Source organism: Hyla sarda, chromosome 2 (assembly GCF_029499605.1).
Source record: "Hyla sarda isolate aHylSar1 chromosome 2, aHylSar1.hap1, whole genome shotgun sequence".
NCBI classification, from domain to species: Eukaryota; Metazoa; Chordata; class Amphibia; order Anura; family Hylidae; genus Hyla; species Hyla sarda.
In genome coordinates this window covers 164,793,605-164,820,502 of record NC_079190.1, presented here as the reverse complement: position 1 = coordinate 164,820,502, position 26,898 = coordinate 164,793,605, and the positions used below count along the sequence as shown (strand labels likewise).

The 26,898-nt window shown below is 44.5% G+C and overlaps 1 protein-coding gene across 3 annotated transcripts in view; it reads right to left on the bottom strand.

Moving 5' to 3' along the window:
• TPP2 (tripeptidyl peptidase 2) overlaps window positions 1-26,898 on the bottom strand; it is a 97,338-nt gene that overhangs the window by 44,974 nt on the left and 25,466 nt on the right. For all 3 annotated transcript variants that reach the window (XM_056555692.1, XM_056555690.1, XM_056555691.1), the window contains exons 11-22: window positions 25,331-25,479; window positions 25,054-25,169; window positions 24,734-24,902; window positions 23,393-23,550; window positions 22,053-22,129; window positions 21,667-21,770; window positions 21,353-21,507; window positions 20,655-20,771; window positions 16,239-16,339; window positions 6,803-6,899; window positions 3,253-3,390; window positions 1,130-1,374 (exon numbers count right to left, since the gene is read on the bottom strand). In XM_056555692.1, coding sequence (XP_056411667.1) covers window positions 1,130-1,374; window positions 3,253-3,390; window positions 6,803-6,899; window positions 16,239-16,339; window positions 20,655-20,771; window positions 21,353-21,507; window positions 21,667-21,770; window positions 22,053-22,129; window positions 23,393-23,550; window positions 24,734-24,902; window positions 25,054-25,169; window positions 25,331-25,479 — 1,626 coding nt within the window. The remainder of the gene's footprint in view (window positions 1-1,129; window positions 1,375-3,252; window positions 3,391-6,802; window positions 6,900-16,238; window positions 16,340-20,654; window positions 20,772-21,352; window positions 21,508-21,666; window positions 21,771-22,052; window positions 22,130-23,392; window positions 23,551-24,733; window positions 24,903-25,053; window positions 25,170-25,330; window positions 25,480-26,898) is intronic.

Genomic DNA, 26,898 nt, shown 5'->3' with positions numbered 1-26,898 from the left:
AAAACTTAGATTCTGGGCGAAAGGCTGGACGGATCCGGGCAAGGTAGGCATCATACGAATCAACCAGTACCTGTGGTAAGTGAAGGAGTGAACATGTGACAGCTTTCCTTTAAGAGCCAAGGGGAGGGGGTAGAGTAGCTGCTAAAGGTAGGCCCACCTTCTTTGAATGCAGAGTCCCTTTGGACTGAGGGACTAAGACTAGCAATACGCCCAGTTCTCATGTGATTCATCTATCATTGTAAGCTTTTCTATACTGTAAAAAATGCTGACAAACTTACTTTTATAACACAATAGCTAAAGGCACAGAAAGCAAAGTTCTACCTTTTTCAGTTAGCAGGATTTAAAAAGGCAAGAAAATTAAAAAATCTGTATATTGTACAGAACAAAGACTCTTCCTAATTCCAGTGTCACCGTGAGAGTGAAGTTAGTGACAGGATTCTCCTAAAACAACAAAATGGGGGACCCTAAGGCAACATTTTGAAGCAGCAAATGTATTGTGCAAGTCTGAAACAAAATCATTGATCTCAGACTAAAGGGAGTCTGACTGCAGGGTCACACTCACTCCTATGAATATACAGGTAGATAGTGCAAGTGAGAGTTTCCAACGCTTCTTACTAGGCTAATATCAGTGCAGCCGTTCAGGAGATATTAAACGAATATGATAATTACTTATTGTGCAATATGTGCAATGCTTTCTCCTGTTCACTCTGACGATAAGCTTAATCCTCTTCTACTAATAACTCCACTCCAGTCGTGCTGAGGGGATGAATATTTATGAAGGGGGTATCAGTCAAAGCAGAGTGGTTATCACCAAAGTGGGCAGGAGAAAGCATAGCCCATACTACAGCAGCCCATCTCCATTGCACATAAAAATAAATTAACATATTAGCAAACCAGGGGAATATCTCCTGAACGGCAGCACTGATTTTCACCTGGTAAGAAGCATTAGAAACAAGGTCACCTGCACTGCCAAACAGGTTTGTGCGGGTGACCCTGCTGTTAGTTTCCCTTTAACTATGCAATTGCCATTGATGTACTGTCAGATCCACATTTTCCTATGAAACAAAGCCAGACTCAAACGATAATTACTGATACAAAAAGTAGGGCAAGATTTTTACTAGTTACTTACTTATCATCAGGTAGCATTGTAACAAAGAAAGGCTGGCTGTGCTTTGGTGGTAATGTTATAGTGTTAGCCTTCTTCTTCCCCAAGAGGGCCATGCTGTGACTTTCATATATATCCAGACTCAAAGTATTGGACATTCTGTGGGAAACCACAAAGGGAAGGTCTTTCAAGCGTTCCAGCTCATTTAACTGCTCGTGACGAACCTGCATCCGTATTGTATAATCCCCCTTTTCAAGCTTCACAGAGTACTGAAAGAAAACACAATACAGAACATTAATCTTGTTAAATACTGCAATGCATTGCATCGTAACCACGTACAGGACCAAAACTGCTGCCCTCACAACCACTCACAATGGGATCTTAGAGCATATACGTACAAAGTGCCATTAATTGGTATACATTTACAGCAAATATCCCCCCCAAACATAAAATGTAATATCAATGTCAACTAACCATTACAAGCAAATACATAATATTAATGTATGTAAGTAAAGTGTGCTATTCCAACCATGTAGTTTGACTACACAAAATTCAAGTCCCATCTGCATATGCATGGCCGCTGCCTTAGGGAGGACAAGGATCAGCAGAATCCTGTTCTAGACACAGGTATGGGTCCTTGTGACAGGACGAGACTAAAATACTTTGTGGATATGTAATAAAGTATAAAAACATATTCCTACACGCTGTTCAATATACCTTTCTGTTATGCCTTAACCCTCGACTTGAGGCACTTAATCCTTCCTACCTTTCTGAATTGCCTATCCATCCACCCCCACAGGAGCAGAAGAGCAGTGTTAAATGCATCCTCAACCCCTTACCGCATTCAACGTACAGTTATGTGGGAAATATAGTGGGGAGATACAGTGGGGCTCAAAAGAGGCGTAAACTGAAGGTTTTGCCAAGGCCGTCACAATCTCCTGACCTCAACATAATTAAAAATCTATGGATAGACCTTAAAAGAGCAGTGCGTGACAGACAGCCCAGAAATCTCAAAGAACTGGAAGACTTTTGTAAGGAAGAATGGGCAAAGATACCTCAAACAAGAATTGAAAGACTCTTGGCTGGCTACAAAAAGCGTTTACAAGCTGTGATACTTGCCAAAGGGGGCAGTTCAAGATATTAACTCTGCAGGGTGCCCAAACTTTAGCAAACGCCATTTTTTTGTTTTCTGTTATTTTGAAAGTGTAAATGATAGAAATAAAATCTAACTTTTGTTGACATATTATAAGAATGTCTAATCTGTAATTTGATGCCTTTTGGAGATTTTTCCATCTTTCCTTGGCTTTTTTATGCACATTAATACACATTTTTACCTGGGTTGCCCAAACTTTTGATCCCCACTGTATGGAGTAGGCTTAGGAACTGGGCAGATTCTATAAAAAGCGGTTTCTGGCTGTGAACTAAAGCTGACAATTGCTGCTAGGATAGGATTTCAGCCCAATCCTGATGCTTTGACCACCTAGATACTGCAGTTAATAGCGATCACGCCATTTATGCAGTTATTTGACGGATGCTTGTTCGACCTGTCATGTCTTAGATGGGCCTCCATCTCATTACAATAGTGATGTGCTTATTTGTGGGTATAGCAGCCAAGGCATTCTAAATGGCCTCTGAGGAAACCATTATATTATTTTATTTCCTGTTATAGCTGTAAGATTTTTGCTATTCCACAATTCGGTCTCTAGAATCTCATGAACGCGTGAGTATTGTAATGTAAATCGTCATAAATAGGCAGTGACCTCAACACAAAACAGCAATTCCTTTACATTTAAAGTGGCCTTATTTACATTCAGATACCCTAAATCGAGAGTGACATGTCAACATCACACAAACAAATAGCAAAATCCATTAACTGCTATGGACACCTTTGAAAAGCAATTTGTTAGTTTTTGCTTTGTAAGAAACCAGTCTCATAATGATGTCCCATCAGAGAAGCTTCTAACTACAGTACACTGCAGGGTCTGTAGAACAGAAACTAAGCCGAAGACCTACGGAGAACATGGTTTTGTACCATAATAAGTACAAAGAAAAAACATGCTTTTTAAAATTGTGTCTATAACCTTGGAATAAGCCTATGAAGATATTTATAATTCTTGTTTTGGAATCATTTTAAGAAAATACAATACCTGATGGGGATATGCATCTCCGGAGCCCATGTGCCTTTTGTTCTGGTCATATATAATCCAAAGCTGGCTATCATATTCCGATTCATACAACAGCTCACAGAGTAATGGGCAGCTAGGTGTCACTTCTCCACATTTAGGCTTTAAAATAAAAAATTAATATTAGAATTTTCAGATTTATGGTGCCCTGTTCTATATTGCACAGATCTCTCATGGAGTCGTACTAAGAGTGTTATGGTACAGTCACGTATCTTTTTCAAGACTGTCAGTCCCAGTCAATTGAATGAATAGCTCAAACTCAGAGTTTGGGGACTGATTTTATAAAAATTAGAATGTATCTTTAAATATTTTATTATTCCAAAGACCAGATAAAGCCTATGCTTTGTACTGTAACCACCAGCAGACTTCAGTGTATACAAGCATAAAAAAACGGATGTACAGACAATACAAATTAAGGCTTAGTACACTAAAGAAGCAATAAGCTCAAAACAGAAGAAACTATTTAGTCCACTCAAAATCTTTCAAAACCCACAGCCAGCATGTAATCCACAATAGGCCTAGATAAGACAAGTTGTTTGAAACCTTGGATTACCGTATATGCCGGCGTATAAGACGACACCCAACTTTTACAGTTAAAATATAGAGTTTGGGATATACTCGCCATATAAGACTACCCCTCCTACCGCGATGTACGGTACCTTGTAGTTCCCCCCACATTAGGTAGGCATCATGTTCCCCCACATTAGGTAGGCAGTAGAGTTCCCCCACATTAGGTAGGCAGTATAGTTCCCCCCACATTAAGTTGCCAGCTCCCCCACATTAGGTTGCCAGCTCCCCCACATTAGGTTGCCAGCTCCCCCACAATAGTAGGCAGCTCCCCCACAATAGTAGGCAGCTCCCCCCACAATAGTAGGCAGCTCCCCCCACAATAGTAGGCAGCTCCCCCCACAATAGTAGCAGCTCCCCCCACAATAGGTCAGCAGTTCCCCCACAATAGTAGGCAGCTTCCCCCACATTTGTAGGCAGCTCCCCCCACATTAGGTCAGCAGTTCCCCCACAATAGTAGGCAGTTCCCCCACAATAGTAGGCAGCTCCCGCCACATTTGTAGGCAGCTTCCCCCACAATAGTAGGCAGGTCCCCCCACATTTGTAGGCAGCTCCCCCCACATTTGTAGGCAGCTCCCCCCACATTTGTAGGCAGCTCCCCCCACATTTGTAGGCAGCTCCCCCCACATTTGTAGGCAGCTCCCCCCACATTAGGTAAGCAGTTCCCCCCACATTAGGTAAGCAGTTCCCCCCACATTAGATTGGCAGCTCCCCCCAACAGACATACAGCTTCCAGCCATATACAGTGTATGGCTGCAGTCTGTATGTCTGTACTGCCCCCACAGTGTTCCGATCACCGCTCCTCCGGCCTGGGTCACCATCTACTGCTATGGCCTATGGACCATAGCAGTAGGTGCCGGGACCGGATCACTTAAGATAGCACGGCCGGTCACTCACTAGGCCCCGGTCGGCGCGCGTCCTCCTGAGGTCCTCCTGGTCCTGCGCTCCTCTGCCTCTATGGTTGTAGGCACGTGACGTCACTGACGTCCCGTGCGTACAACCATAGAGACGGAGGACCGGACCGCAGGAGGACCGAAGGAGGATCGCAGGAGGACACGTGCCGCCGGGGAATGGTAAGTGACCGGTGGACATCCTTAGGTCTCGAAAACATTTTTCGGGACACAGGGATGTCCGGCATAGGAATACCTATGATTATCTGCCCGGGCCGGCTCCCGTGTGTGGCTGCAGGCGGGGGCCGGCCAGAGCAAGTTAAAACTAATACTGTATACTAAAAACCAGGGGGCCTCCAGCTGTTGTAAAACTACAACTCCCAGCATGCTCGGACAGCCTTTGCCGTGCTGGCAGTTATAGTTTCACAACAGCTGGAGGCACCCTGGTTTTTAGTATAGAGTATTAGTTTTTACTTGCTCTGGCCGGCCCCCGCCTGCAGCCACACACGGGAGCCGGCCTGGGCAGATAATTAGAAGTTTTCCTATCCCGGACCTCAATATCCGGCGTATAAGACGACCCCAGACTTTTCAGAAGAAAATTCGGGGTTAAAAGGTCATCTTAAATTCTGTGATATACGGTAGGCTGTTTTTGTTGGGTGTGATACCTCATGTTTGTATATGAAATGCTTTTGAACCAATTCAAAGAGGGAATAGAAAAACCCAGCTTCTTTCTTTCCAAAACCACTCCCTGTCTGTCTCCAGGTTGGGTGTGGTTCTGCAGCTCATTTCCATTGAAATGAATGTAGACAGATGTGGAGCAGATTTTGAAAGAAATTAGATGTGTTTTTCTATTCCTGGATAACCCCTTTGAATGGGCACTGTCATTTGAAAAAAGGTTTTATATAATGTAAATATCTGAATATCTGTAATATACATTGATTAGAAAATGTGTATATTTTTGAGAGAAAAATGTTGTCTTGTCCCTACAGCTATAGTCTGTGTGTGTCTGTGCAGAGACAAAATACAGGAAGTGTGGGCGGGACAGACTCCCCTAACTTACAGAGCAGGCTGATTGACAAGCCAGGAGCCTGCACAGAGCCCTGCTAGTCCCACCCACATTTTCTGTATTCTGTCTCTGACTGTCTGCAATGGCTACAGTGATAAGACAGAATTTTTTCACTCAAAAATATACACATTTTTAACAAATGTATATTACAACTATACATATAATAGTATTTACATGATATAAGAATCTTTTGTAAATGACAGGTACACTTTAACTTAAACACAGGACATCCTTCTGCAGTGTGATGGCTGCCAGGAGAGCGGGGAAGAATAGAGGGGAAAAAAATACTGCATGTGCCGTCTTTTACTCCTGCTATTCTTAACTGCATCTGGGGGCCCCCTGAATAGTAAATGGAAGCCACTGGGACCCATTGTTTGCCATTGCTCCCTGTCATGAGAACGTTCGTTAAAAAAAATAAAAATAAATAAGAGGCTTTGATGGCCGTTCTCAACAGGGAGCAACGGCCGTGTGAAAAGGGGCCTAAGGGACTTTAACATGAAGCAATCTATTTTTGTATTGAAATGTAAAAGCAAAAGCTGGATGCAATTTAAGATGTAAAATTACCTTACATTAAATGGTAGAGAACAGCACACCCATTTCTATCTACACACCAACAAACGTTGCTGGGATATGCCAAGACTCGCAATCTATACAGTTTGTATACAAGAACTATAGGCAAGTCAAAAGAGAAGACAGCAGATTCATGTGCTTTCATTCTAGATGTTACTAGATGTTCTTTTTACAAACCAGGTGTTATAATGACAGACCCAGGAAGATCAGCCCCAGGAAATTACTTTCCCCATGTTGCACATGTTCTGTAACTTCAAATGTAATGTAGGAAATCGTATTTACTACAGTTCAGTTAAAAATGCCTATAATGTGAATTTATAACCATCAGCATTTTAAGATTTACTAATGGGAGAGAATGATAAGTTTAGCAAAAAAAACAAAAAAAACAGCACAAAAGTTAATTCAGTGTGGTAACACTCACCTGATGAAAGTTATATGTTAAAATAATTTCATATAATTGGCGGTTATTTGGCAAAACATCGCGGGCACCAAGGGGTCTGGTCTTGGAACTGACAGGCCTATGGACACAAAATAAAATATTAGTTTATATGCAAGTAAGGCTGGGTTCACATAATGTTTTTGCCATACTGTTTTCAGTCAGCTTTTCTAAAGAAAACCGTATGGCAAAAAAAGTGGATGGAACTGTATGGGAAAAAAAAAAAAAAAACATACGTTTTTGAAAATGTTGTCCATTTTTGATGGGAGGGATGTTGGGACTTTATGATGCAAATGCGCATGTGCAAAGTACAAAACCGTATACGGTTTCCCGAATGAAATTGTATGCATGTGCGATTCCCATTGACGTCCATGTTAAAAAAAACGTACGCAGTTGCAGTACAGTTTTTAAACCGGAGTCAAAACCGTGGTGGACCACGGTTTTGTCTCCAGTTTAAAAAACCGTACTGCAACCGCATACGTTTTTTTATTTATTTATTTATTTATTTATTTAACATGGACAGCAATGGGAAACGCACATGTATACGGTTCCATACGGGAAACAGTTTACGGTTTCTTTGCACATGTACATTGGCATCCTAAAGTCCCCACCCAACACCCCTCCCAATAAAAATTGACAACATTTTCAAAAATGTATTTTTATTTTTTATAAAAACGGACGGAACCGTATGCTCTTTTAAAAACCGTATACAGTTTAAAAACAGATACTGTTTACTTTTTCCCATACCGTTCCATCCGTTTTTTTGCCATACGGTTTTCTTTAGAAAAAATGATTGAAAACTGTATGGCAAAAATGTGATGTTAACTCAGCCTTATGGAGAAAGTTTCAGTATTTAGGTATTCGTATGCCTGTAGTTAATCTATTAAAACATGAAGTTGTATTTAATTTTACATGAAGCATAAAAAAGCTACATAGGATCTGTTACCATACCCATATTGGTACAATGTCTTTGCCAGCTTTCTGTCTGCCAGGGGGTATTTCTATCTCAGCTTGCATTTCCTTTCCATGGGATAGGTGATAAGCTGAACAATGGGGTCTGACCACTGGGACCCTATCAATTGCTGAAATATAGGTGTCACTGGAATCAACTGAGCGCACTGCTCTATTCATTCTCTATGGGGCCGCAAAATGTTTCTAAGCACTGAAATATTTAGTGGCCCCACAGAAAACAAGTAAAGCAGTGGACGCACATGCTTGGTTTGCTTTATTCATTCTGGAACAATTATTTCCCTTATCCTAAGGATCAGAGGTGGTCCCGGCGATCGGACCCTGCCGGTTAGCAATTTCCACCTCACAGCGATCTCCTTCTTGTGGCACCATTATAAGTCTATAAAGCTGTCCATTGAAGCAAGACATAGAATGCAGCAAGCTGTGGAGAACAAGTTGAGATGGGAATACCCATTTAATTGTCTGGTCACTTAAACCGCCAGAAGCTGTTGAGAATAAAACTAAATGTTCTGTCCATAGCTATTGCCACTAGAGCCTCATTCCTGCCTCTTTGACCAAAAGCAGTCACAGACCGGTAGTACTATAGGACATAGCCTAATAAAAAAATAATAATAATAATTGCTTATAACAGGATTTTTAATTGTTTACTGGAAAAGCTATTTCTCATTAAAGCAAAAAGTGTTCCTCCGGCAGATGCTGAGCTCATCAGTATGGTCACAAGCAGCAGGATTAACAGGGTAAGAAGATGGATGAGTACTGAGAACAAGTTGAGTATATGCAGAAAAACACAATGTCCAAGAATTTTCCAGGTAGAAAAAAAATAATAATTCTTCTTGCCCCTGTCACTAAGGGACACAGAAGATAAAGAGACATACTACAGTCATCAAAACCAGGGTTAAGGAAGTCAGAGTAGTCATACTGTAGAACTGGTTATGGAGTGGAGAAACAAGTAGCCTTTACCCCTGGACTGTTGCTGCGCCCCAACCAAGATGGCTCCAGGTCTGGTAAGGAGCCCATGGAACAAAAAATTAGATTTGTTATGCTTACCGTAAAATCTCTTTCCCGGAGGATCCATTAGGGGACACAGAAGCCGTGGTTATATCTTGCTGCCACTAGGAGGCTGACAAGGCATACAAAAAAAAGTCGGCCCCTCCTGGCAGGATTAACCCCACCTACTGACTCTGAGGTAAATCAGTTGAGCTCTAAAGCAGTAGGAGAGGACCGACAAGAAAGAAGCCAGCAGGTGTCCGAGGGAACCAGACAAAAAGAACCGAATACAACCCCTCGGACAGAAAACCGAGCCATAGCAACAAACACAATGGGTGGGTGCTGTGTCCCCCAATAGATCCTCAGAGAGAGGTTTTACGGTAAGCATAAAAAAAAAAAATCTACTTTTCTGCTTTGGTACGTGGGACGTACCAAAGCAGGCCTCGGGGTGGCAAAAATACCCAACTCAGAATCAGGCAGAAGACTGAGCCACTGCCGTCTGCAACACCTTGCGACCCAAACCGGCGTCCGCTGACGCAAAGGTGTGCACCTGGTAGAATTTAGTGAAGGTGTCCAAGGACGACCAGGTGGCCACCTTACAGACTTGTAAGGCCGAAGCCCTATTGTGGAGCGCCCAAGAAGCCCCAACGGAACGCGTGGAATGTGCAGTAACCCGAAAAGGTGGGATCTTCCCTTTACGATGGTACGATTCAGAGATGGCAGAAGGGATCCACCTTGAGATTGTCGCCTTGGAAGCCGGAAGCCCCTTGCGACGACCCTCCAGAATCACAAAGGAGTCACCCAGCCGAAAGGAGGAAGTGACAAAGATAGATCCGGGCAGCCCGAACAACGTCCAGACAACGTAAGGAAGTTGGATGGAGTTGGATGGAGCCGGGCAAAAGGAAAGAAGAAAGATCTCCTCGTTCATGTGAAAAGGGGAAACTACATAGGGCAAGAAGGAGGGATGAGGCCGAAAAACCACCTTGTCCTGATGAAGGACCAAAAAGGGAGAGCGACAAGATAGAGCCGCCAGCTCGGAGACCCTCCTAATGGAGGTAAATCGCAATGAGGAAGGTGGTCTTCAATGAAAGGATGCGAGGAGAAGCATTCTGGAGAGGTTCGAATGGAGCCTCCCTCAAGGCGCTAAGCACGAGGTTGAGATTCCAAGGAAGGGTGGGAGACCTGTATGGCGGCGCAGCATGGGTCACGCCCTGCAGGAAGGTGCAGACATGAGAATTGGAAGCCAACGGCCGCTGGATAGAAACAGGCCCGAAACAGGATAGAAAGGGCTAACACTTGACCCTTAAGAGAGCCAAGTGCCAAGCACTGATCCAGACCAGACTGCAAGAAGGCATGGAAAGGAAAAGATGACTGAAGAAATGGACAGCGCCTCGCACCTCCGGAAATAGGCCCACCAAGTGCGATATTAAATCCTAGGGGGAAGAAGACTTACACGCCCAAAGTATGGTGCAAATCACCCTGCTACAAAATCCTGGAGCTCTCAAAACCGCCATGCCGTCAAATGCAGAGACAGTAAAATTGGGGTGGCAGAGAGGACCCTGGGAGAGAAGATCGGGACGAACTGGAAGAAGCAGAGGTACGTCGGCAACCAGGCGAATTACGTCGGCATACCATGCCCGTATGGGCCAATCTGGAGCCAGCAGAATGGAAGAGACACCCTCTGCCTTGAGCTTCCTCAGAACCCTGGGTAGCAGAGGGAGGGGATGAAAGAGGTAAATAAGGCTGAAGGACGACCATGGGATTACGAGCACGTCCACTGCTAGAGCCAGAGGGTTGTAGGACTTTGTGACAAAGCAAGGAACCCATCTGTTGTGACGAGATGCGAAGTGACCACTCCCCCGGATCCGCAGAGGAGCGGCTGAGAAAGTCTGCTTCCCAATTCTCCACTCCCGGGATGTGGATCACAGAGATAGAGGGAGCTCTAGTATCGATCCAGAGAAGAATCCTGGAGACCTCCGCCATCGCTGAGCAACTAGCGATTGATATACGCCACCGCCGCGGCTTTGTCCGACTGGTCTCTAACAGGACGATCCTGTAAGAGCCTCTCCCAATGGAGGAGGCAAAGAAAAATGGCACAGAGCTCCAGAAAATTGATGGGGAGGTGAGCCTCCTGAGAGGACCAGCGACTCTGGACCTTTAGGTCCCGAAACACACCTCCCCCAACCCAGTAGACTCGCATTGATCTTCACGACCTGCCAGTGGAGGGGGAGAAACGAGTGCCCCTGGAGAAGGAGGGGAGAGTGTAGCCACCACAGAAGGGACCGATGGACGGAGGGGGGCAGAAGAATCAGGTGATCCAGGGTGGATGGAGACTTGTCCCACTGGGCCAGAATGGCCATCTGGAGAGGGCAACACCTGAACTGAGCGAAAGGAACTGCCTCCATGGCTGTTACCATCCGGCCCAGCACCTCCATGCAGAAGCGAATCGGAACAGGAGAGGGGCGCCGCAGATGACGTACACCCTCCGATAGGGAGTGTGGCTTGTCCAACGGAAGGAGAACTCGGGCAGCTGCTGTGTCAAAGCGGAGACCCAGGAAGACAAGGGACTGAGCGGGAGAAAGGTTGGACTCCTCCCTGTTGATCACCCAGCCAAAGGCAGTCAGAGTCTGCACAGTGAGATGAAGGCTCGTCAAGTTTTGGAACCGGGACGGAGCTTTGATCAATAGGTTGTCCAGGTAAGGAAGAACCAAGATCCCCCAAGCCTGAAGGATGGCAATCACTGCTGCCATGACCTTGTTGAACACCCTGGGAGCCGTGGCTAGGCCAAAAGGAAGAGCCATGAATTGGAAATTACCCGCAGGAACGGCAAAGCGGAGAAATCACTGATGGGCGAGGAAAATGGGTATGTGCAGGTAAGTGTCCTGGATGTTCACTGAAGAAAGAAAGTTCGCCTGATCCATGGCCGTGACCACCGAGCGAGGGACTTCATGCGAACATGGTGCAGGAGCAGGTGGCAGTTGAGCAGTTTGAGGTCCAGAATGGGGCGGCAGAGCCCCCTTTCTTGGAGACCACAAAAAGATTGGAGTAGAACCCCGAAAAAAAGCTCCCCTGAAGGAACTGGAACAATCACTCCCTGAGCGGGGAGGGTACGTAAAGCAACCTGAAAGGCCGCTGCCAAAGAAGGGGAGCAAGGAGGGAGGGATCGTAAGAAACAATCCCGGGGAAAAAGAAGCAAACTCTATCCGGTAACCATCGGATACGACATCCCGAACCCAGGAGTCCTGAACCTGCGCCAGCCAAACGTCTTCCCACCCGAGAAGAGGACATGGGTGAGGGCGTCCCTTCAGGCAGAGGGAGGTTTATGGTTACCAGACTTGGCCACAAATCCCCCAGAACGGTTGTCTGACTTCCAGGAAGAACGCGCCTTGAAGGAAGGAGCTTTGCGCGATATGGAGGGGACCAGCAGACGACCCAAGGGAAAGGCCCGAAAGAAAGCAGTCTTCCGACGGGAGTCGGACCGTCAAGATTTGTTCTATGGCAGTAGAGAATGTTTACATCCAGTAGCTTCGGATATGATCTCATCCAGACGCTTCCCAAAGAGCTGAGTACTGGAGAAGGGCAACTCAGTGACAAATCGCAACCAAGTTACCTGAGGAAAAGGCCGTACATCGGGAAGACTCCAGAGCTGCCGAACAAAGAAAGTCCCCGGTCTGAGAGAGTTGATGAGCGAGATCCGCTAAGTCCCCCCGAGGGGTGCCTGACAGGATGCCTTGGCGAAGCTGAGAAGCCCAAACTGAAACAGCCTTGGACACCCAGGCAGAAGCAAAGGTAGGTAGTAAAGACAAACAAGCCGCTTCAAAAGGCAAACTCTGCGAAGTTCTCTATCTTCTTGTCCACAGGATCCTTAAAGGCGAGAAATCGGAGGATCTACTGCAGGTGGTGTTGTCCACTTGGAAACCAGATCCTGAGAGAATGAAAATTGAGCTTGAATCTTCTTGGTCCCCTGAAATACTTTGTCCAGATGCTTCGAAGCCGCGTGCAACAAGGCGTCAAATTCAGCATGAGAACTGAAAACTTTGGGAAAACGCTGAGATCGGCGAAAAGAAACTTCTGGCTCAGGATCCAAAGTTCTTGGGTCCTCCAGATGAAGAGTGTTCCTGATGGCTGACACCAAGCTGTCCAACATATCAGACACGGCAGAGTGGTCCTCATGATTCGAGGTGGATCCCGACCAGTCATCCACTACTTCCCCTGGAAAGTGGGAGCGTGCAGCGGTAACCTTAGACGGAGGCGTGTTAGACCTGGAACGAGGGATTGGAGACCTGGAATGGTCACCGGGGGAGCGGCCCCTGGAGTGGGGGCACTGCCGGCGAGCTGGGGAAGGGGAGCGTGATCTACAGGAAGAATGTCTGTCCCGACAGGACATAGGACTCTGGAGGAAAGCCAGAAGAAAGCACTTTAGGGAGCTTGTGAGAGCGCTGAAAGTGGGGGTGAGTAGAGACTGAGCGGGACTCCCTGGAAATCGTGCGGAGGGAAGACCGCTCCAACGCCTAAGCCACTGATCTGGAAACCCTAGCCAGGTCGGAAGGAAGAAACCCACTCTTGGGGAGGGGCGGATACCGCGTGTTCCAGGGGGACATCCTGAGAAGCACAGGAGGGATGGTGCACATGGTGGGGCAGTTGGAACAGGTGGATTCAGTGGAACCACCTGGCATTTTGGTCTTGCAGCTAGGGCTGGGCGGTATACCGGTTCATACCGAATACCGACATTTTTGTGCTGCACGACATGAATTTTAACCCATACCACATTACCGGTTGGGCCCCTCCCCCTCGGGAATGAATTAATGAATTAGCCCAGCAATGCGCTGTCCCCACATCGGGGAACTAATCACATGTCACCCGCGAGCGCTGTTCTGCCCCCCCAATTAATTATCAGCATAGCGCTGTCCCCATCGGGGTAAATACTCATGTCACCCGCATGCGCTGCCCTCCTCTTCCTCATGTTTGTTACGGCCGCCGGCACTGACACTCTATACCAGTGGTCTTCAACCTGCAGACCTCCAGATGCATGCTGGGAGTTGTAGTTTTGCAACATCTGGAGGTCGGCAGGTTGAAGACTGTGTGGCATCCCTATGCCCGCGCTGCAAAAAATAAACGAAATAAACTTTATCTTACCTCCCATTTGTCAGGTACCGGCCTCATCTGCTTCCTAGTGAATGGAACGTCGGACAGCCGTCAACCTATCACAGGCAGCAGCGATGTTCCGCCTCGGCTGGTGATAGGCTGAGCCCACTGTCATGTAAGAATCCGCCCAGAGCTCCTTACATGACAGTGGGCTCAGCCTATCAGCGGCCGAGGCGGAACATCGCTGCGGCTGGTGATAGGCTGACGGCTGTCCAACGATCCCGTCCTCAGCGTAAGGCAGACGTCGGAACATGCAGTTAGTTTATTTTGTTTACCTTGTGTCAGCGCCGGTGGCCGCAACAAACAGCACGAGGAGGGCAGCGCTAGCGGGGGACATGTATTTACCCCGCTGGGCTGATAATTTGGGGGGGGGGTAAGGTGAGGAGGAGGAAATACAGTAATATACCGTGGAACTGCCGAAAGTTACAAAAATACCACGCCCACGCAAGAGTAGTAGGTGACTAAGGCTGCGGCTGCCTGTCTGGGGGGAGGTTCAGGTCTGGGGTCGGACATGGATGCTAATAAGAAAGTAGTCAGAAATAAAATGGAACAATCTCACCCAGGACCTGTTTCTCGCAGCTGGAGCTGAGAAGTAGGCTGTAGCTGTCCTGTGACCGGAGATGAAGAAGCATGCAGCAGCTGAAGTGATATGGCCCGCAGAGCAAGAAAGAGGAAGGGGAGAATGAAGCTGCACTGACCAGAGGGAGTGGCCTCCACCAGGACAGACCCCATTGGAAGAAGAGAGGGAGAGTACAGAAGATTACCCCCAAAGTGCAGAAAGACTATTGGCCAGCCGCAGGAGGAGGACGGGAGCACCGCCAGCGTGCCTGAATACGGGGAGGGGCGGAGCTAAGTTCCGGACTAGGCTGCAGCTGCGGCCTCAATTAATTTCCTGCCTGCCCCAGAATCGGGCAAAATCTGACAGGCGCTGCGGTCGGTGCACCGGAGACAGACAGGCTGCTGCCCAGAAGTAAGCAAGTCGGGGAAGGCAGCTGCCACACAATCCACAACAATGCTGCAATAAAAACTGGAGCCCCCATCCCTGCCACCTATAATAATAACTGAAAGAAGATGAAGGAGAAATCCCCCTGAGGCCCCTGAATGAAGAGGAGGGAAAAAAATCCCCCTGAGGTCCCTGTTACAAGGTGGGCCCCATAAAGGCAGAGAAAGATGAGAAGGGAAGGGGGGGGGGGGGGGGAGAGAAAGAGGGGAAAAATACTCACTCTGCATCCTGCACACATTCATTTAAGGCATCTTCGGCCAGCTATGGTCACCTGCGTCATGTCAGGGTGAGACAGTGGGACGAGCAGAGAAGATAGGAAGACCCGGACCCAAGGTGAAACCCCGGGTGCTGGCCGTTGGTTGAAAGGGGTTAATGGTGCATACTTTATGTCCGTGTCCCTTAGCCGCATATGGGGGAACAGGTAGTGCCATGCTCCTGAACCCCCACCTAAAAACCAGAAAAGTAAAAAAGGAGAAAGAACCTAAATACAGGCCCTAGCTAGAAAATAAAAAAGAAGACCAGGTCTGGAGGACTCCAGACCTGCGTCTGCCTCCTACTGACACTAAGCTAAAATTGATTATTAGCTCAGAGTCAGTGGGCAGGGTATATCCTGCCAGGAGGGGCAGACTTATTTTTGTATGCCTAGCGTCCGCAAGTTATACCCACGGTCTCTGTATCCCCCAATGGAGTCGACTGAGAAAATGGGAATACCATCCACAGATTTGAGCATCTCTGGGTGAAGTGGGGGGGGGGGGGGGGTTGTGAATAAGACTGATCAAAAGTACTGAACAACCAGTTTGCATACTGCACACTCCTCAGGAACTAGGGCAGTGGATGGAGACTGGCAGGAAGACTGGCAACTAGATAAAGATGCTTAGAGAAGACTGCCACAGAGTAGTAATATGCAGTAATGTCAGGATTTCACAGAGCAGAAGAGGTGCATTTGATGACATATACTTTATATAGGTCTGTACAAAGGCGTCTGTAGGTTCCCGGATAGCCCATTACAAATGCTGCTCGGAACAGAACTTCGTAGACTGACTGATGGACTGCTGAGAAAATTTTCAGTCACATTTGGGAGGTAGGGTGGATGTCAAGGTACAATTAACAGCAAAACTAAGCTTAACCTTTGTCCAGCATTTACTTACTATCTTAAATATAAAAACCCTAGGCACAGAAAACACTATCCTGCAAACAAAATATGGACAAATGTTGGAGATGCTAGATTCAAAGAGGAGAAAATGTTAATGTACAGAGTATAACCTAAAGATAATAAATAAATACACACATACATACAGTAATCTCTTTATACATTACCTTAATGTTTGCACCCAATTCTTTAAACTTATGCTGGGAGACAAGTCTTCATACTTTAATGTAGAAAGCACGTCAAATCGAGAGATCCCTTCAGATGCATGCTGGTGTAAAAGCAATGAAAAGTAATTGGACAATAGCTATAGCTGTTCATATTGCCAGAAAAATAAACAGTGTTCCCAACAGACATCCAGAGGTGAAAGTGAATGAATGAGACATTTATGGGATATCTTGGGGATATGCCACAAAAGTGTGTGCAGGGAATAGACCCTTAACCCCTTAAGGACTTAGGACGTATGAGTACATCCTAAGTCCGGTCCCTGTCTATAACGGGACATCATAACGGGATGGTCCCGGCGCCTATTCACAGCTGGGACCCGCGGCTAATAGCGCGGCCACGATCGTTCGGCCACGCGCTATTAACCCTTCCAATGCGGCGCTCAAAGCTGAGCGCCGCATCGAAAGTGAAAGTAAACGCTTCCCGGCTGCTCAGTCGGGCTGATCGGGGTCATAGCGATAAAATCGCGATACCCCGATCATCTACCCGGAGAGAAGAAGGTCCCTACCTTCTTCCGTCGGTGTCCGGGATCCGATTGATTGCTCCATGCCTGAGTTACAGGCTGGCGCAATCAACCGCCGATTACACAGCTTGTTGCCATGCAACGGCAAGGCAACAATCTGTGTATGCAATCAGCCATTGCAAGCTCATAGGTCCCTATAGGAGCTATGAGCTTGCAAAAAAAAAAAGTTTAAATCACCCGGCATTTCCTAGTAACAAAATAAAACAGTGTAAATAAAAATATGTGGTATCAACACAAGCGGAAATGTCCGAATTATAAAAATATACCGCTTTTAAAACCGCACGTTCAATGGCGTACGCGCCAAAAAATACCAAAAACCAAAAAAAGCGCATTTTTTATCACTTTATATACCACAAAAAAGTGAATAAAAAGTGATCAAAAAGTCTGATCAGAACAAAAATGTTACCGCTAAAAGCATATAAATTTTCCTGCATGTATTTATGATTTTTTTCTGACGTAATAGAAAATCAAACCTATACAAGTAGGGTATCAGTTTAACCGTATGGACCTACAGAATAAAGATAAAGTGTTATTTTTACCGAAAAATTTACTGCGTAGAAACGGAAGCCCCCAAAATTTATAAAATGCCCTTTTTTTCTTCAAGTTTGTCGCACAATTAATTTTTTTTCCGTTTCGCCGTGGATTTTTTGGTAAAATGACTAATGTCACTGTAAAGTAGAATTGGTGGCGCAAAAAATAAGCCATAATACAGATTTTTAGGTGCAAAACTGAAAGGGTTATGATTTTTTTAAAGGCAAGGAGGAAAAAACGAAAATGCAAAAACGTGAAATCGCTCAGTCCTTAAGGGGCTAATATTGGTTCCTAACTGACCTGTTAGTACATTAAAGTGAAGCGGTCACCTAGAATAGGCTGCACACACAGTGCACTAGGTCTTCACAAGCCTATTCTAGGTTCACCTGTATAGATAAATTAGGCTTCTGTATACTTACAAATAACTGCTTCATAATTCCTCCAGAAGTTAGGCCAACAATCGGAGAGGCGGGGCCGGGATCTGCTCTGCACCAACTCTCTCTGCTTATGTCACGCAGTTTATTGACAGCCGGCGCGCAAGCAGAAGAATTACACAGGGCCACCATGGGCAGGAAAGCCCTGTGTGTCAATTAAATGCGTGACATAGCCGGTGAGAGGAGGCAGGGCCCTGGAGCAGTGCAGACCCCCCGACTGCCGAAGGAATTACTAAGCTGCTATTTTTAAGCACACAGAAGCCTAATTTATCTATACATGTATGCCTAGAATAGACATGAAGACCTAGTGCACTGTGTGTGCAGCTTCTCAAGCCTATCCTGGGTGACCGTTTCGCTTTTAAAAGGGCGTTCCTGCATTCCTATCTAAAAAAGTTATTCCTTATCCTTACAAGTTGATCTGTCTTGAATACAACAGTTGTGATCCTCACCATTCCCAAGAGAGGGAACAAAACAAAATTGTCCCTAAAATGAATAAAGTGCACTGCGCATGCATGGCCAGTGCTTTGTTTACTCTCTATGAGGAGGACACCAAACATTGTTAAGATCAGCACTCAGCAATGTTTGGTGGCCCCATAGAGAATTAGCAGTTCAATCAGGCGATCATTTTGTATCAGTTCTCAGGATCAGTGGGGGGTAACAGCAGTCAGATGCCTATGGATCAGCTTATTTTTCTCTATTCTCCGGAGAGTGGATAACATGTTCAGGTGGAAATACCCCTTCAATCTCTTAAAGGAGTACTCTGGAGCAAAGTTATTTTACGGCATTGTAAAGACACTTGCACACATTCCCGACTTTGCCGATATCTGGAAGTACAGCCTGTCTGCCACAATTATGAATTTCGTACCCAGTGTGTTCGGCCCGACCGTGGCCATCTTGGTAACCAAACGTTACCGCTCGCATCATCCTCCCCTCTTTCAGCCGGCCCCCCCTAGCCTCCTCCCCGCTCTCAGCCTGCCCCCAATGCTGCGATCCAGTCACTCATATCCTTTACATATACATATACTCATTGTTTGCACAGCGGTCATTGGCTGGGCTGTGCAAATGCGTCAATACCCTCCGCCTATCAGTGCGATCCGGCCACGCGTGTGCACATACCATCTCCCCAATACCGGACATGTGATAACTGTCGGCCAATGATATCCCTGATAGTTATGCTGGCATAACTAATAGCGATATTCTACAAACAACTTAGTTACTTTTACAGCATAGCCTCAATTCAGAGCACATGCGCTACTTTCAAACAGTAAAACCATGCATTACAAACTTGTTATCTACCTGGGGATTCTTTCTTATGTAATATATATATCTTTTCAAAACAGAGTGTCTCCAGCAGTTGCAAAACTTCAACTCCCAGCATGCACCGTATGGGCATGCTGGGAGTTTTAGTTATGAGGCAGTTGGAGGCAACATGGATGGGAAATGTATGTGTTTTTTTACATTATACCAGTGTTTCCCAACCAGGGTGCCTCCAGCTGTTGTAAAACTACAAGTCCCAGCATGCCCGGACTGCCTTTCGCTGTCCGGGCATGCTGGGGGTTTTAGTTTTGCAACAGCTGGAGGCACCCTGATAGGGAAAAAACTGCATTATACACTTGAGGGGGGGGGACTTTATTACAGAAGTGAAACTGTGGAAGTACGTCCTGCTGCTTCTCAGGCACCAGGGAGATATAGCTATGAGAGCAGCGTGTGCTCAAATAGCTATATCTCCATGGTGAGCCAAGTGCAGCGGCGGATCTTACCTTGTTTGGTGCAGGGGGAGGGAGACACAGATCATGGGAGTGGGTTTACATGCAGGGCGGCAGCAGGGGGGCTTGATTATTGTAATTACTGGGGAGGGAAGATCATGAGAGAGGGGTGGGGGTGAGGAGGGGGGATGCAAGGAGGGACAGGAAATCAGAGGAAGGCAGCATGGGGTTGACGATTTTTACATCCTCCTCCATACCATCATAACCCGGAAGTGGCAAGAACTACGAGCCGCGGCAACGGGAGAACAGCTGGACAGATTGAAGACAGGAGGACATGGACAGAGAACAACAGTCGTGGGGAACAATTGGGGGAACTAAATTCTGCATCAGAGTACTCCTTTAAGGACACATCTTTAATTGAAATAAATAAATAAAAACATTTTGCAACTTTTGGCAGCTTTTTTATCCACACAGTGGAATGTTCTGAAAAAAATACATGTTCTCTTTATTCTGTAGGTTCATATGATTACAATGATCCCCAATTTATTTGGGTTCTGTTTAAAAAAAAAATGCCTTAAAAATGTCCTCTTCTAAAATCATTCTATTCTATTTTGCCAGATACAGGATGTATGAGGGCTAATTTTTTGTACTGCGATCTGTGCTTTTTATTGGTACTATATTTGATCACTTTTTTTTTTTTAATTATTTCTTCTGGTACACAAAATAACCAAAAGTCTGCAATTCTTGACTTAGGTATTTTTTGTACATTTTTCTCACTATATTTTTTAGTCCCAATAGGAAAATATTACCTACAATCTTTCTATTGCATACACTTAACAATGCTGTGCCATAGCACATCATTGATCAGTGTTCTGCTTCAGCAAATAAACTGTATCTGTCACAACTAAAGAACAACATTTGAGGGAGGGAATTTACAGTATCAACCACATCAGTATTTTGGCATAGCACATTTCTTGTCCAAGATGTGCCAAATTTATAATGAGTCTCAAATAAATTTCACTCATGGCTTATGAAACTTAACAACAACAAATAGAAGGATGATTTACTTAGGATCTTATACTACAATACTCCGATACAATGAACTACGATATCCATAGAAGCAATATTTAGAGATATGCACTAATGTATTGCAAACATATAACTTACAATATTGAGCTGTGAAAGTCCACAAGAAACTCCATGAAAAGAAATGGAATAGTCAACAGTGACATCACTAAGACTTGCCCACCAACGTGCAATGCAAAATTCAATGGTCTTGCCCCCCTGTAGTTTAAAGAAAAAGAACAAAAAACTTAAGTAAAAGCAGAATGGGTCATTATTTAAATCAGGTTTTTAAGATATTGCGTGAAAAAAAAATTATTATTAATAATTTTACTTTTTTGTGTAATGCAATTACTCAAATAGAAGAACATTTAAACATGAAATACTCCAGTTTTCACACCAGCAATTCTTATTTACCAGTTTTGTTATGTATAGGGGATGAGCAGAGGGCACTAGAGTTATGACAGCTCTACTGTACTCCTGAAGGAGCAGAGAATTAACTGCAGCTACAGCTTGTCTACCACTGCAGATTAGTTAAACATGCCAAGGTAAAAGCCAGTCATTACTAACAATCTGCCCACGCTCATAAACAAAGATCCCAAACCCAGTCCTGTCCCCGGTCTTGCCGCATCACCCTACCCCCCATCCATCCCCCCCCCCTGTGATGTCCATCTGCATTAAAGAGAGCCTAAGGAAAGAGGATAAATAGAGCAAAGATTAACGCCATTATTACTTTCCCTAAATCATAGTAGTAACCTGCCACAAGTAAAGCTCTGTATAGTAAGCACACATAAACAACTCACCAGCACAGGAAATGCTTCCGTCACAGAACCGTTCTCAGGCAAAGATGTAAATTTGTAAAACTCATGACTTCTGTAAGCTTTCTGTTTCACTAATTGAACTGCATGAAGAACAAACTTGGAAGCGACATCCACAGAGCGAGAGGTCACAGTAACCTCTGATAAAGAAGGAAAAATAGATAAAGAAATAAAGTAAATAAAGGAGGTAAAATAAAATGTATCATACATTTCTTGAAAAACTTCTCAATTACCATAAACATATATAATTTCGAATCTACAAGACATGAAACAAATTTTTTCATATATTTTTAACTTACCAGCCCATGTGGCACCTTGAGGGATTTCAATAAAATGGCGCTGAATCTGTCCAGGTTTGAAATGAATATCTTTGTACTCTGTGTCATATGTAGAATCACTAAGTCTGAAAAAAACATGAATAAGTGAAAATATTGACTCTCTGAGATAAATTACATTAAAAAAAAAAGAAAAAAATTATATATATGTGTGTAGCTGTTGATATTTGCATCTGGGCTAACTGGTTACATAAAGCAGGTGCTAAACCATAGCACAATAAAAACTCCCAGAGATGCTTTTTATTCCAACGTTATTATTAGTTTAGAAATTGGGATTGCTTCTTACAGTTGTTGGATTTATCATAAATAGCCATTGTACATAAAGATATGATTTATATGTAACCACTTACTTTGCTGGAATGACAACAGTTACTGGGACTCTGAATAACGGACCAGAATTTGGAGCAGATACATCATAGCCACAAATCTACAAAGATAAAAATTAAATATAAATAAACACACACACACACACACACATATTATTATATTATATTATATTATATATATACACACATATATATATATACATATACATACACACATGTCTATACTACAGAGGAAATGCTTTTCTTTTTGGATTCCTCTCTATGGGGATTTTCTCCTGCTCTGGACAGTTCCTAAAATGGACAGCAGAGGTCAGCAGAGAGCACTGTGGTCGTGACAGAAGAGAAATCCAAAAAGAAAAGCATTTCCTCTGTAGTATACAGCCCCTAAAAAGTACTGGAAGGATTAAGATTTTTTTTTATAGAAGTAATTCACAAATCTGTTTACCTTTCTGGCACCAGTTGATTTAAAAAAAAAAAATAAAAAAAAAATAAAGGTTTCAATGGGAGTACCCCTTTAACATCTTATATATAGCGAATCTGCATCATGCACCATACTGAATACTCTGTTTACTATTGAAAATGTGCCAAAATAATTTGAGCCAAAAATCTAGATTACATGTTGTGCATCAAACTATATTTATCGTGTCGTATATATTATATGTGTTTTACAGACAATTCAGTGGTGCAAAAGGGGACATAACTTTTGGAAATAATCTGAGCCCCTGTGATAATTCCAGCATATTCTTGTAAAGCAAAGTGCTTGTGCTTAATCTAAATAGGATCTACAGATCCTAGTAAACTTGAGAAAAGACAATCTGAGACAACAGATGGATTGCCAGGTATCAGAAGCACTAAAAGGTTGTGAGAATAAAAAAATAAAAAATAAAAACAGACAACAGTAGTTGGTTAGACCTCTAGCCACTGGTCATTGATAGATGTCTGCAATGCATGATAAGAACTGTAGTTTGCTATCCACATATACGGCTCCTGAAGGCCTGCTCATACTTGCTGCGCTGATAAGAAAAATATGGGTAACAACAATTATCTGAAAATGGTAACAGTACATGTGAGGATGTAAGACAAGGGTTGCACTGTTGCTCTGGGTGCAAAGAGTGAAGCCTTCTTTCAATAGGAGAGACAACACGCTAAAAAGGTAGTGGTAAAATACACTACCACAACACACAACACCTAGAGGCTTTGCATACCCTCCATCTTACTAGATAGTTTCCAACAACTCTGTATCGTCACTTTTCCACGAAGGCCCAACCTTTACTTTCCTAGTCTTCACAGCAAACCGATAGACATCCTCAGACTCAACCATTCACCTGACTACAAGTTATTACTAAATGAAAGGGATGTTTTACCTCTGTGTAATGCACCCCTTCACGTAAACCACGAGGATCCACACGGACGTTTATATGTCTACATTGGTTCATTAGTTCCAAGTGACTTGGATACTGAAGCCAGGAAGCGTTAGAGACAAGTGCCAAGTGAAGCTGAAGTGAAATTCTTTCAGAGTTATCTGTAAAAATAAAAATGGAATATTTTAACCCCTTAAAAGGGAACATGTTATCAGGTTTAAAGGGAGGGGAACTCCGGTACAGAACATGTTAAGCACCGAGTGACCTGTATTTTCTGTATAGAGATACATGGAGAGGCGGGTTAGCCACCACTTTGTGCAATGGTCGGCATTAATCCATGCATGGAGCAGAGGTCTCTCTGTGCATTGAAATTGCAGGGGGTCCCTGAGGTCAGAGACCCGCACCCACCCCACCGCGATCAGACAATCCTGTGGATAGGATGCTCCGAAGTTCCCCTTCAACCCTATATACCTAGCAGAAACAAGTTATACATCAGATGATCAGGTTCCCTAGTGTCCTTTTTGCTTAAGTTTTAAAAATCTCAGGTGCCATATGTAATTTAGCCCTAACTAGTCCTTGGGACATGTGGCTTTCCAGACTAGTCACTGTGCCCAGGCCATAATGGCACCTATTCAACCACCAATCACACACCCACAGAAATCATAATGGGCTGCGTCAACAAGGCCAAAACATGCTCAAGGAGTTAAAATGAAAGAAATTTAGTTTTGCATGACCATATTCAAACAACATTATTATTACAACATATTTTGTTAGCTACTTTTTTTGAAGGAGGAGCTGTAACTTTTAATGGTACCATTCTGGTGAAGATTAGACTTTGATCCATTTTAGACAATTTTAATGATGAGAAGGTGACCAATGGGTATTTTTATCTTCTACAACATTATCCATATGTGGGATAAATAATGTGGTATTTTAAGCATACCTGATGTTTCCTAATTAAGTGACTGTACTTTACACTACAATACTTCTGTATTGAAGGGCCCTGTCATTTACCATTCTCTTATATCATGCCTCTGGTAGTTGTAACAGGAGTACTAACATGGCAGGCCATGAAGCAGTCACTAGGCCCCCAAGCTGCTGCGACAACCTCACAGCTGATGTCCCTATTGACTGCAGCATCTGAGGGATTAAATGGCCAGCATAAGAACCACCTACAAACCCAAGCAGCGCTGGCACACACTGCATATAAAGCAGGCTGAGCTTGTGATCACGTTCAATATTTCCCCTTTGTACAGTTTGAACATTTACACAGAAAATCAATTCTACTCATTTCAAGTCTGCAACACAAAATCTAATTATAACCTCACCATAAGTTCTCCTCACCTGTATTTTCTGGGAACATTGGCTCAATGCCTACACCATGATCTGATGGGGCAACAACCTGTACTGGATCCCTGAGGTAAATTCCACGGCCATTTCCTACTGTAACAGTAAATCCTATCTTACTGGTTAGCGAGTCGTTCTGCATGAGGTAGTCATAAGCTTTGTCAACCTAGAGAGAGAAAATAATAATCACAGATTCTGTTTGTATGTCAAAGTCTATGACCCTGCTCCCTTTAGAAAGTCTTTCTACAATGCCCAGTTTGTAACATGAATATGACTAAAAGAAAAACAGGCACACTGTGTTCTAGAAGTTCACCAACCTGAATTATACCATGTCCTTGGGCAAAAACTTCAATGTTTTCTGCCTTCATAGCCGTGTTTTCAAGTGCTCGTCTAACTGAGTGAACATTGTATGGGACTCCGTTTGCTTTGAGGCCTAAACAAAAAGAGGGATAATTATAAGTTTTCAAAAAAAAAAAAAAGCAAAAGCAAGCTCACACACATTATATGTGCAGTGCATCTGAGAAGCATACAGCTTTGCAAATACACTTCAAGTACAGACAACAGAGAAAGATTTACAATGTGTAGTTCCCTTACCAGATAATACTAGTGCAATGCCTCCACAAGCATTGGGAGAAGACATGGATGTTCCATTCATCAACTGAGTGCCACGCAGGGTCCAATTTGGAACAGATGCTATGGCTCCTCCAGGGGCACTTATACTGACTCCAAGGCATCCATCGGTACTGATCACAGGCAAAAAGCACATTAAAATTTATTCTTTTAAAAACAATCATCTTTTCACAAACACAATCTAAACCTGTTGTGCAGCTGTAGAGATAGAGCTGAACAATGTGTTCATATGACAGCGCCCTGGAAATCAGCTTTCCGTTCTGGGGTTAAAAGAGTACTGCAGCCGAAGACCACTTATCTCCTATCCACAGGAAACGGAATAAGTGTCTGACCGCGGGCAGGTGGGGGTGGGAACATTGGGATGCCTCGCAATTAGACACTTATCACCTATCCTGCAGAAAGGGATAAAGTGCAACTCCGATAATAGGCCAGTGGCAAGAGGTGTTTAAATCTGCTGGCAATTTTGTAGCCCAAGACTTGCCTGTTGCCAAAGAGAGCAGGATATGGATTTGCAGGAGGTTCCATAGTTTAGGATACAGATTTTTTTAGCAAGTGGATAAGTCTCAGCTACGAAGTAAGAAATTTTATTTACCATGTTCTTTGGTGGAGTTTTTGGTGATTATCTCTGGCTACTACTGTGAGCCGGTGAGCTTATTCTTGCTCGTTTGTGACCCTCCTGGCAGGATATACCCCCCCCATACTGACTGAGCTTATCAGTTTAGTCCCAAAGCAGTAGGAGAGGACCAATAGAAAAATAAAACCAGCAGGTGTCTGAGGGAACCAAACAAAAACAACCGAACACAACCCCTTGGGCTGAAAACCGAACCATAACCACAAACAAATGGGTGGGTCCTCCAAGAAAGAGATTTTACAGAAAGTATAAAAAATCTACTTCTCTCGGTCGTCTCCATTGGGTTGGGAAAAATACCCAAAACAAAATCAGGCAGAAGACTGAGCCACTGCAGCCTTCAACACCTTGCGACCCAAACCAGCATCCCCGGACGCAAAAATGTGCACTTGGTAGAACTTGGTGAAAGTATGCAGAGACAACCAGGTGGCCGCCTTGCAGACTTGTAATTTCGAAGCCCTATGGTGTAGAACCCAAGAAGCCCCAATGGAACAGGTGGAATGCGCAGTCACCAGAAAAGGTGGGACCTTCCCTTTACGCCAGTACGATTCCGAGAAGGCGGAATGGATCCACGACAAGTTGGTCGGATGCAATCAGAAAAAATGAAGGGAGAATGATCTCCTCGTTCATGTGAAAGGAGGAAACCACCTTGGGCGAGAAGGAGGGAGGTGGCCGAAAGACAACCTTGTCCTGATGAAAGAACAAGAAGGAAGAGCGACAAGAGAGCAGCCAGCGCGGAGACCCTCCTAATGGAGGTAATGGCAATGAGGAAAGAGACCTTCCAAGAAAGAAGGCTAAGAGAAGCGTCCAGGAGAAGTTCGAACGGAGCATCCCTCAAGACGCCAAGCACCAGGTTGAGATCCCAAGGAGGGGTGGGAGACCGGTATGGCGGAGCCGCATGGGC